Raw genomic sequence first — 12,264 nt, 5'->3', positions numbered from 1 at the left:
CTATCTCAGCACCTCACTGTACCTTCTCTAAAATTGATGATATAATCAGTCACAAAACAGGCCTCAACATATACAAGAAGATTGAATTAATCCCATACATCCTATCAGATCGCTATGGACTAAGGCTGGTCTTCAATAACAAAAATAACAACAAAACGCACACATATACATGGAAGTTGAACAACACTCTACTCAATGATAAATAGGTCAATGGAGAAATAAAGAAAGAAATTAAAGACATTTTAGAATTTAATGAAAATGAAGGCACAACATACCCAAACTTATGTGACAAAATGAAAGCAGTGTTAAGAGTAAATCTCATACCTCTGAGTGCCTACAAAAAGAAACAGGAGGGAGCATATATTAGCAGTTTGACAGCACACTTAAAAAGCTCTAGAACAAAAAGAAGCAAATACACCCAAGAAGAGTAGAAGGCAGGAAATCAAACTCAGGACTAAAATCAACCAAGAAGAAACAAAACGAACTATACAAAGAATCAACAAAACCAGGAGCCGGTTCTTTGAGAAAATCAAAAAGATAGATAAAGCCTTAGCCAGACTAACCAGAGGGCACAGAGAGTGTTTCCAAATTAACAAAATCAGAAATGAAAAGGGAGGCATAACAACAGAATTTGAGGAAATTCAAAAAATCATCAGATCTTACTACAAAACCCTATATTCAACAAAAGTGGAAAATCTAGAGGAAATGGGCAATATTCTAGACAAATACCAGGTACCAAAGTTACATCAGGATCAGGTAAACCATCTAAACAATCTGATAACTCCTAAAGAAATAGAAGCAGTTATTAAAAGTCTCCAAACCAAAAAGAGTCCAGGACCAGATGAATTTAGTGCAGAATTCTTTCAGAACTTCACAGAAGACCTCATACCAATACTTTCCAAACTATTCCACAAAATAGAAACAGACAAAACACTACCCAATTCCTTCTATGAAGTCACAATTATGCTTATACCTAAACCACACAAAGACCCAACAAAGAAAGAGAACGTCAGACCAATTTCCCTTATGTATATCAAAACAAAATACTCAATAAAATTCTTGCAAACCGAATCCAAGAACACATCAAAATGATCATCCATCATGATCAAGTAGGTTTTATCCCAGGGATGCAGGGATGGTTCAATATACAAAAATCCATCAACATAATCCACTATATAAACAAACTCAAAGAAAAAAACCCCACATGATCTTTCATTAGATGCTGAGTAAGCATTTGACAAAATTCAACACCCATTCATGATAAAAAGTCCTGGAAAGATCAGGAATTCATACCTAAACATAGTAAAAACAATATACAGCAAACCAGTAACTAACATTAAACTAAATGGAGAGAAACTTGAAACAATCCCACTAAAATCAGGGACTAGACAAGGCAGCCCACTCTCTCCCTACTTATTCAGTATAGTACTCCAAGTCCTAGCCAGAGGAATCAGACAACAAAAGGAAGTCCAAATTGGGGGCTGGGGATTTAGCTCAGTGGTAGAGCGCTTACCTAGGAAGCGCAAGGCCCTGGGTTCGGTCCCCAGCTCCGAAAAAAGAACCAAAAAAAAAAAAAAAAAAAAAAAAAGGAAGTCCAAATTGGAAAGGAAGAAGTCAAAATATCACTATTTGCAGATTATATGATAGTATACTTAAGTGACCTCAAAAGTTCCACCAGAGAACTACAAAGCACCAAGTGGCTGGGTATAAAATTAACTCAAACAAATCAGTAGCCTTCCTCTACTCAAAGCATAAACAGGCTGAGAAAGAAATTAGGGAAACAACACCATTCACAATAGTCCCAAATAACATAAAATGTCTAGGTGTGACTCTAATCAAACTAGTAAAAGATCTGTATGACAAGAACATCGAGTCTCTGAAGAAAGAAATTGAAGATCTCAGAAGATGGAAAGACCTACAATGCTCATAGATGGGCAGCATTAATATAGTAAAAATGGCCATCTGGGGAGGGTGGTAATGGGGAGAGGATGGGGAAAAAATGGCCATCTGGCTGAAAACAATCTACAAATTCAATTCACTTCCCAGCAAAATTCCAACTCAAGTCTTCATAGAGTTAGAAAGACCAATTTGCAAATTCATTTGGAATAATAAAAAACTCAGGATATCGAAAACTAAACTCACCAAAAAAAGACCTTCTGGGGGAATCACGATCCCTGACCTCAAGCAGTATAACAGAGCAATAGTGATAAAAACTGTATGGTATTCGTACAGAGATAGACAGGTAGATCAGTGGAATAGAATTGAAGACCAAGAAATGAAACCACACACTTATGACCATTTGATCTTTGACAAAGAAGCTAAAACCATCCAATGGAAAAAAAAGATAGCATTTTCAACAAATGGTGCTGGTTCTACTGGAGGTTAGCTTGTAGAAGAATGCAAATCTATCCATTCTTATTGCCCTGTACAAAGCTTAAGTCCAAATGGATCAAGGAACTCCACATAAAACCAGATACACTCGACCTGCGGATCCCGGCCTGCAGCAGCTCTCTGCTCCCAAACCCCGTGGGAGAGAGACCTCACCGCCTGAACAGGTGGGCACTCCTGAGGCTGCAGAGCGGAGGAGACCACCAACACTGCCCACCCCTGCCCACATCCCTGGCCCAAGAGGCAACTGTATAAGGCCTCTGGGTTCCCGTAGGGGAGGGCCCGGGAGGGCAGGACCCCTGCGCCTGAGACACCGCCGGAACCTGAAGGAAACAGACCGGATAAACAGTTCTCTGCACCCAAATCCCGTGGGAGGGAGAGCTAAACCTTCAGAGAGGCGGACACGCCTGGGAAACCAGAAGAGACTGCACTCTGTGCACATCCAGACGCCAGAGGAAAACACCAAACGTCATCTGGAACCCTGGTGCACGGAGGCTCCCGGAAAGAGCGGCGCAGATCTTCCCGGTTGCTGCCACAGCGGAGAGGACTTAGGCAGTACCCCACGAGCAAACTTGAGCCTTGGAGCCGCAGGTAGGACCAACTTTTCCCCTGCAAGAAACCTGCCTGGTGAACTCAAGACACAGGCCCACAGGAACAGCTGAAGACCTGTAGAGAGGAAAAACTACACGCCCGAAAGCAGAACACTCTGTCCCCATAACTGGCTGAAAGAAAACAGGAAAACAGGTCTACAGTACTCCTGACACACAGGCTTATAGGACAGTCTAGCCACGGTCAGAAATAGCAGAACAACGTAACACTAGAGATAATCTGATGGCGAGAGGCAAGTGCAGGAACCCAAGCAACAGAAACCAAGACTACATGTCATCATCGGAGCCCAATTCTCCCACCAAAGCAAACACAGAATATCCAAACACACCAGAAAAGCAAGATCTAGTTTCAAAATCATATTTGATCATGATGCTGGAGGACTTCAAGAAAGACATAAAGAACTCCCTTAGAGAACAAATAGAAGCCTACAGAGAGGAATCGCAAAAATCCCTGAAAGAATTCCAGGAAAACACAATCAAACAGTTGAAGGAATTAAAAATGGAAATAGAAGCAATCAAGAAAGAACACATGGAAACAACCTTGGACATAGAAAATCGAAAGAAAAGACAAGGAGCTGTAGATACAAGCTTCACCAACAGAATACAAGAGATGGAAGAGAGAATCTCGGGAGCAGAAGATTCCATAGAAATCATTGACTCAACTGTCAAAGATAATGTAAAGCAGAAAAAGCTACTGGTCCAAAACATACAGGAAATCCAGGACTCAATGAGAAGATCAAACCTAAGGATAATAGGTATAGAAGAGAGTGAAGACTCCCAGCTCAAAGGACCAGTAAATATCTTCAACAAAATCATAGAAGAAAACTTCCCTAACCTAAAAAAAAAGATACCCATAGGCATACAAGAAGCCTACAGAACTCCAAATAGATTGGACCAGAAAAGAAACACCTCCCGTCACATAATTGTCAAAACACCAAACGCACAAAGTAAAGAATGAATATTAAAAGCAGTAAGGGAAAAAGGTCAAGTAACATATAAAGGCAGACCTATCAGAATCACACCAGACTTTTCGCCAGAAACTATGAAGGCCAGAAGATCCTGGACAGATGTCATACAGACCCTAAGAGAACACAAATGCCAGCCCAGGTTACTGTATCCTGCAAAACTCTCAATTAACATAGATGGAGAAACCAAGATATTCCATGACAAAACCAAATTTACACAATATCTTTCTACAAATCCAGCACTACAAAGGATAATAAAGGGTAAAGCCCAACATAAGGAGGCAAGCTATACCCTAGAAGAAGGAAGAAACTAATCATCTTGGCAACAAAACAAAGAGAAGAAAAGCACACAAACATAACCTCACATCCAAATATGAATATAACAGGAAGCAATAATCACTATTCCTTAATATCTCTCAACATCAATGGCCTCAACTCCCCAATAAAAAGACATAGATTAACAAACTGGATACGCAACGAGGACCCTGCATTCTGCTGCCTACAGGAAACACACCTCAGAGACAAAGACAGACACTACCTCAGAGTGAAAGGCTGGAAAACAATTTTCCAAGCAAATGGTCAGAAGAAGCAAGCTGGAGTAGCCATTCTAATATCAAATAAAATCAAATTTCAACTAAAATTCATCAAAAAAGATAAGGAAGGACACTTCATATTCATCAAAGAAAAATCCACCAAGATGAACTCTCAATCCTCATCTTCGGTTGGTTTATATACAAGTGTGCAACTTCTAGGCTTGAAAGTAAAATGATGCTATCTGGTGCTGGATAGAGGAGCCTTATTTTTTATTATGGCAGCTTGCTATTTTTGTAACATGGTGATTTGGTTGAACACAATAAAGTACAGTAGTAACTGATCTCCCCTTCTTCCTGGATGAGTGAGGAGATGATTAAATGTTGATGTCAGCATCCTTGAGCATATTCAGATGAGCTTCTGCTTCTGTTGAAAAGGATGCTGTGTTTGATTGTGGTCCGAAGCTTTGAAGCACTACTTGGCATCTCCTTCCTTGGAGGTCTCATTGTTTAAACATAACTGATTTGATAGCTTGTTGGTAAGGTGAGGTCCAGCTTGTCTCCACTAGGTCATCTTCATGTGAATCCAGTGGTTATACGGTTTTGTTCTAGGGATATTTCATTTTTTTAATAACGGTTTTAGCTGACATTCATGGAGAGAATGAATCCTTAGAACTGTGCCACTAGTGAAAGGAAATCCTGTCTAGAGTATGTTTCTTTACAAAGCTGTGTCACACCATCCTTTGGGCCCTCTGCTGGAAAAGTAGAATCAAGTCTCAAATAATGCCTTTTAAATTGTATCCTCTAGTATTATAGATGTAGGACAGTACTGTATCATACCTCTGTGGATGTAAAATAGCTTGTACCTGCTTTATGATACGTAGTAGTGACCGTGCTTTATCAGATCTGTTTTTAATTATGTTGCTCAGAATGTTTTCTTTCCAGATGATGATTGAGAAGCTAATTTTAAAAAAAAAATGGTGCCAGGTACCACAAGAGTAACAGAACTGTGCTGTTTTCTCGGGTTTTGTTTTTTTACTTTTTTTTTTTAATGGAGTGTGCTGGATGTCTCTACAGTTTTGTTCAGATGACTGCAGAACCTGGAAAAGCTGTTGCTGCTGTTGATGCATAACACACTGCTATTATTGGTCTTTTTATATAAATATAAATATATATATACAGATATATAATTTGAATTTTTTGAAACTTTAGCTGTGCTGTCAACTTTGGAAAAAAGTATCCCCGTTTACTGTGTTGAGTTGGCACTGTACAGAAATTAACAGCCATATTGGTCTAGAAATGTTGAACTTAAGTTTTTTCTATTTGTACAGGGGTAACACACTGTATTAAATATGTAAGGTCTTATCTACGTGGGTTTGATTACAAAAACTAATAAAGTATTCTCTAAATTAAAAAAAAAACCAGATACACTCAAATTAATACAATAAACAGTGGGGAAGAGTCTTGATCACATGGGCACTGGGGAAATTTCCTGAACAAAACACCAATGGCTTATGCTCTAAGATCAAGAATGGACAAATGGGACTCATAAAACTGCAAAGCTTTGTAAGGCAAAGGATACTATCATTCAGACAAAACAGCAACCAACAGATTGGGAAAAGATCTTTACCAATCTTACATCTTATAGAGGGCTAATATCCAAAATATACAAAGAACAACACAAGAAGTTAGACTCCAGAGAGCCAAATAACCCTTTTAAAAGATGGGCTACAGAGCTAAACAATGAATTCTCAGCTGGGGAATATCGAATGACTGAGAAGCACCTAAAAAAAGTTCGAAATCCTTAGTCATCCAGGAAATGCAAACCACTCTAGACATCAGTCTGGAGGGTCATCAGAAAATTGGACATTGCACTACCTCAGGACCCACCTATACCTCTCCTGGGTGTATACCCAAAAGATGCTCCAACATACAACGAAGACACATGCTCCACTGTGTTCATAGCAGCCTTGTTTATAATAGCCTGAAGCTGGAAAGAACCTAGATGCCCTTCGACAGAGGAATGGATACAGAAAATGTGGTACATCTACACAATGGAATATTACTCAGCTATCAAACACAATTACTTCATGAATTCATAGGCAAATGGGTTGAACTAGAAAATAACATGCTGAGTGAAGTAACCCAACACAGAAAAACATGCAGGGTATGCACTCCCTGATAAGTGGATATTAGCCCAAGAGCTCAAATTACCCAAGATGCAATTCACAGACCACATGAAGTTTAAGAAGAAGGATGACCAAAATGCAGATGCTTCCACTCCTTCTTCAAAGGGAGAACAAAAATATTCATAGGAGGGTATATGGGGGTAAGGTTTAGAGCAGAGACTGAAGGAACAGCCATTCAGAGCCTGCACCAAATGAGGTATAATATATATATATAAATATATATAAATATAAATATAATATATATAAATCTCAAAACTAGATAAGACTGATGAAGCTAAGAAGCGGATGCTGACAGGAACCAGATATTGATCTCTCCTGAGACACAACCAGAGCATGACAAATACAGAGGCTAATGATAACAGCAAACCACTGAACTGAGAACAGGAACCCCTTTTGGGGAATTAGAGAAAGGATTGAAAGAGATGAAGGGTCTTGCAACCCCATAACGACAACGATGCTAAACAACCAGAGCTCCCAGGGACTAAACCACGACCTAAAGACTATACATGGACTGACCCATGGCTCCAGCTGCATATATAGCAGAGGATGGCCTTGTTGGGCACCAATGGGAGGAGAAGCCCTTGGTCCTGCCAAGGTTAGACCTCCAGTGTAGGAGAATATGGGGGTGGTGTGGAAGTGGGGTGGATGGGGAGTGGAACACCCTTTTACAAGAAGGGAAGAGGAATGGGATAGGGGACTTATGTCTGGGAAACCGCGAAAGGAAATAACATTTGTAATGTAAATAAAAAATCCAATGAAAGAAAAAAGAAAAAATGAAATTTAATACATTGTTCCATTGATTTTATATATATCTATCTGCAACTTAGTTTTGCTCACCCTATCTCTCTCTCTCTCTCTCTCTCTCTCTCTCTCTCTCTCTCTCTCTCTCTCTCTCTCTGTGTGTGTGTATGTGTGTGTGTGTCTGTGTGTGTGTGTGTGTGTGTGTGTGTGTGTGTGTGTGTGTGTGTGTTATATGTTAGTCTGTCCTGGCTAACTTGAAACTCACTACACAGGCTAAACTGTCCTCAGGCTCACAGAGGTCCACTAGGCTCTGCCTCCCTCGTGCTGGAGTTGAAGGGATGTACCACTATGTCAGGCTGCAGTTTAGTTTCTACACTTGTGGTGGGAGCACAAAGGTCTTTACACCCACAGATCATCATGGAAGCCAGGAATTTTAAGCACACAGGAATTTTCCTTTTAATGGAAAGGACATATAACACATTTATCCATCCAGAAGGCTGGGAATGGGGGCGATTAATAACCTAGTGATCTGTATTATCTGTAGGGTCAGGTCACGTCGAGCTCCCACAGCCAGGACTGAAGGTGGGTAATGGCCCAAATGGCCTCTACATTATTTGTATGACTGAGAGCATGCCAGATCCTTCCTTAGGCTTTGAAGTTAATACATGTAGCCTATCCCTAGAACCCATCTTCTTGGGAAAAATCTGTGCCTCCTTGTGCACAAGGGCTTGTATTACACCAGGAAACCGTTTTCCAAATTATACTTTGTTTAAATATGCTGACAATAAGCCATCTGGCATCAGACTCCTGATGTTTTCCTATGTCTCTTCATGGATCACTTTGCAGTTGACCATGATGCCTACAAGGACTCAGCACACATTGAGGATATGTGTACAATATAGAGACACAGAGCAATCAGTAGATGCAATGCTTTAAACATATTGTATCTGCTCTCCTGTAATGTCCTCTATAACACTTTTCTCTCAGATTGAGAGCATGCATTTCATTTATGACATCTCTATTTTCTATAATCTACAACGGTTCTTCAGTCTTTCTCTTTACTTTTAGTGATTTAGACTTTTTAAATGCATATTAATCATTTACTTTAAACCTCAGTTCAGGTTCAGTTAATGTTTCTCATAATTCAAGATATGCACCTCCATTCAGGACATTTTAAAAGTGACATGTTCTTGATGATACTTCATATAGTGTTAAATGATGTTCATCTCTTTTCATTAGTGATATTAAGATTCCCAGTTTCTACACTGTTTATTTGCTATTATTGCCTTGCTTCTAATGAAAAAAACTCCTGGAACTGAGGTGCACTTTAGAAACAGAAACCTGATGACTTTCTTGAATTTTGATATCAGATATAGAAGAGCAAATCTTAAGTTCTTGGTGTACATTGTAAAATAGTTTCCAATTATTGATACATATTTATTCATACAAGAAGAAATCTCCTCCTCAAACATATACTCTATTTTCATTATTCATGCTAATATTTTTGCTTATGAAAATTTCTTGTTAAACATCTTAATATACTTTTGAATCAGTTATTTATCCTAATATTTTTTTGTTAAAACCATTTATATCTTTTTTCCTTTTTTCTTTTTTCTTTTCTTTTATTGTATATATTCTTTATTTACATTTCAAATATTATCTCCTTTCCTGGTTTCCCCTCGGGAACCCACCCATCCCATCTCTCCACCCCCAGGCTCCATGAGGGTGCTCCCCCATCCATCCAACCATGCCCTCCCACCTCCCTGTCTGGCATTCCCCTACACTGAGGCATCGAGCCTTCACAGGACCAAGGGCCTCTCCTCACATTGATACTCAATAAGACCATCCTCTGCTACATATGGGGCTGGAGCCATGGGTTACTCTGGGATGTCTGGAGTATCTGGTTGGTTGATATCGTTGTTCTTCCTATGAGGTTGGTTTCCCAGATATTTTGGTTATATAATGTGCCTAGATCTATTCAAAGATAAATCCAAAATATTTGTCCATAGACAAACCCAGATCTATGTTTGCTTCACTTGGTAAATCTGTCACTTTTAAACAGACAGGTTGAGGCTCACCAGAATCAGAACTCAGAAACTGGATAAGGTAGTGGATGCCGTTATAGTCTCTCATTGCTTTTTGGTTGCCTTCATTTCCCATACAAAGCACCCGGATACAGTTCATTACATTCACCAGCACATTTTCTTTGTTAAGGCTTAAGAGATTTATCAGAGCTGGAATTCCATTCTAAAAAGAGACAAAGAGAATTACATTTGAATTCATTTAAGATTGATATAATTGTGTTTATACATCTGTAAGCTTTCTGTAAATACATCCTTATTTTGAAGAGAACAGTTACTGCTGTCACACAGTAAGTTAAGGCACTGAGTAATTCTTACCCAGAAAAATACAATATTATTGCAGAACTAAGATAAAGATTATCTGACACAACACAATGGAAAGGACCAGCACAGCCTAAGTGTGCTGCACACACAGAAATTATCATAGTTCTGGCTGAATGCCAGAATCAATTAACAAAAGAATTAAGTAGATAAAACTGAGTAACTCAGAGTTAGACTTGGGTGTGACTATATTTTCAATATTTTGTCTAACGGACACAGCAATGAAAGTTTTTCAGAGAATTAAAAAAAATAAACAAAGGCAAAATTAAAAAAAAAAGAGTACAAAGAAAACAGAATAGAAGTGGTTCCCACCATCAAAAGTAGAGCACTAAGCCAGACAGCAGATGCATTTCATAATGCAGATGGTTCAATTTATACTGAGGAGACAACTCTGTGAAACTGAAGAAACAAATCACGTAACTTCACTTCATTTGTAACTATCTAGAGAAAGATCCTAAATTACAGTGGATGCGACGCAGGCAGGTTTTCTTTGAAGAAAGAAAGCACAGCTGCAACTGTTTGGTGTTCACCAAAAGCAATTTTTCTCTAATGCTTTCTAGTACACAATTGGGATATATTTCTCACACAGAACTAATATCTTCATTTAAACAGGAAACAACCAGTATGTACTATGAAAAGTACTCCATCTGCTCACTAGGGCTTCTCTAAACTCTGTCAGCACTGAGCATTAGGCCCCCTAAGCCCATTATGCTACAGACCTGCTACTGGCCTGAATGCTTTCCCTCTCCTCTCCCCACCATCCCTGGTAGTTTTGTTACTGTGTAACAACATCTATTTCTATCTTTCTAATTTCTGTGTGAGAGAGTTGCTATTAGATGAAAAACGGGATCTATGAAACAGTACTCACATATTTGGCAATAACATCCTTGTTTTCACACTTAGCAATATCATATAGAATAACAGCGCAGCGAGAATGGAGTTCCGGTTCATCAGAAGCCAGCAGGCTGATCAAAGCAGGAATGCCTCCTGCCTCCACCAAAGCATGCACTACACTTACGTGAATTGAGATATTGCTCAGCAACCCAACAATTTTACACTGCAGCTTTATTTTGGGACATTTTAATAGATTGACTAAGGCAGGAATGGTGCCTGTAAAGATAAGACTAAAATAAGCATAAATTTATTCAAAATCATTTATAGGTGACATATCCTGACAGTATCAGAGTAACATTCATGGTATGGCAGTATAAATAATTAGACAGTTCTACAAAGGATAGAAAAAAAACTTGAAGTGATATAGAAATGATTATGCCTTATCTAAAAGACTCTTCTCTGCATATTTGATTTCACATAACATGCATAACCATATACTTTATATTAGTAAATCTAAACCAGCTTTAAAATACTGAATTTTGGCCTATGAGAATTAATTTTTTTATGTAGATAGGAACTCACTATGCAGTCAGTTCTCCTTCCTGTCTCAGCATCCTAATTGCTGGGGTCACGGGTGAGCAACGTCATGCCTACATATCACATAGTAAAGTTCTTGTCTGGTTACTGAATTGTCTTTATGTGGCAGTATTTGTTTAATTATTTGAATGTGTTATCATAGGTTATCTTAAAACTAAATGTGGAAGGCCATTGCAGTAAACCGGTTGCTGAGTAACATCTCAACTCACCTAAGTGCCCTATGAGAAGAAAGATGCCACGCTGAGGTAGAAGAACGAAAAGGAGATCGCTGCCAACAGAGCTAGAGGAAGACCTGATGCAGTGAAAAAGGGATGGTCAAGGTTGAAAAGAGCAAGAAAAAGAAGGAAGAGGAAAATAATGAGGATGAAGAGGATGAGAAAGAAAAGGAAGAGGAAGATGATAATGAATAAGGTGGTTCTAGCAAAGTTTTTTTTTCTTGTCTATAAAGCATTTAACCACCCTGAACACACTAACTCCTTTAAAAAAATTGAAATCTAAGGCTGTGTAAGATTGTTTTAAAACTGTACCGTGTACTATCCTATCATCTGCAAATAGTGATATCTTTATTTCTCCTTTGCACTTTGTATCCCCTTGATCTCTTTTTGTTGTCTTACTGTAGCACTTTGAGTACTATATTGAATAGGTAGGGAGAGAGTGAGCAGCCTTGTCTAATCCCTGATTTTAGTGGGATTTCTTCAAGTATCTCTCCATTTCATTTGATGTTGGCTGTTGGTTTGCAGTAAATTGCTTTATCGTGTTTAGGTATGGGCCTTGAATTCCTCATCTCTCCAATACTTTTAACATGAAGGTGTGTTATAGTTTTTCAAATGCTTTTTCTGCATCTAAGGAGATGATCATATGATTTTTTTCTTTGAGTTTGTTTATATGGTGGATTATGCTAATTGATTTTCATATATTGAACCAAACTTGCATCCCTGGGATGAAGCCTATTTGATTGTGATGAATGATGGTTTTGATGTGCTCTTGGATTCAGTTTATGAGAATTTTAT

General features: G+C 38.7%; 1 protein-coding gene across 6 annotated transcripts in view; it reads right to left on the bottom strand.

Moving 5' to 3' along the window:
• Ankar (ankyrin and armadillo repeat containing) overlaps positions 1-12,264 on the bottom strand; it is a 76,041-nt gene that overhangs the window by 22,857 nt on the left and 40,920 nt on the right. For all 6 annotated transcript variants that reach the window (XR_005489135.2, XR_005489134.2, XM_039084559.2 and 3 more), the window contains exons 12-13: positions 10,692-10,933; positions 9,500-9,668 (exon numbers count right to left, since the gene is read on the bottom strand). Coding sequence is in view for 4 of the 6 variants with exons in the window: in XM_039084559.2 (XP_038940487.1) it covers positions 9,500-9,668; positions 10,692-10,933 (411 nt within the window). In the remaining 2 variants the exon portion in view is untranslated. The remainder of the gene's footprint in view (positions 1-9,499; positions 9,669-10,691; positions 10,934-12,264) is intronic.

Source organism: Rattus norvegicus, chromosome 9 (assembly GCF_036323735.1).
Source record: "Rattus norvegicus strain BN/NHsdMcwi chromosome 9, GRCr8, whole genome shotgun sequence".
In the NCBI taxonomy this organism is placed as follows: Eukaryota; Metazoa; Chordata; class Mammalia; order Rodentia; family Muridae; genus Rattus; species Rattus norvegicus.
This window is presented reverse-complemented; position numbering and strand designations above follow the sequence as displayed.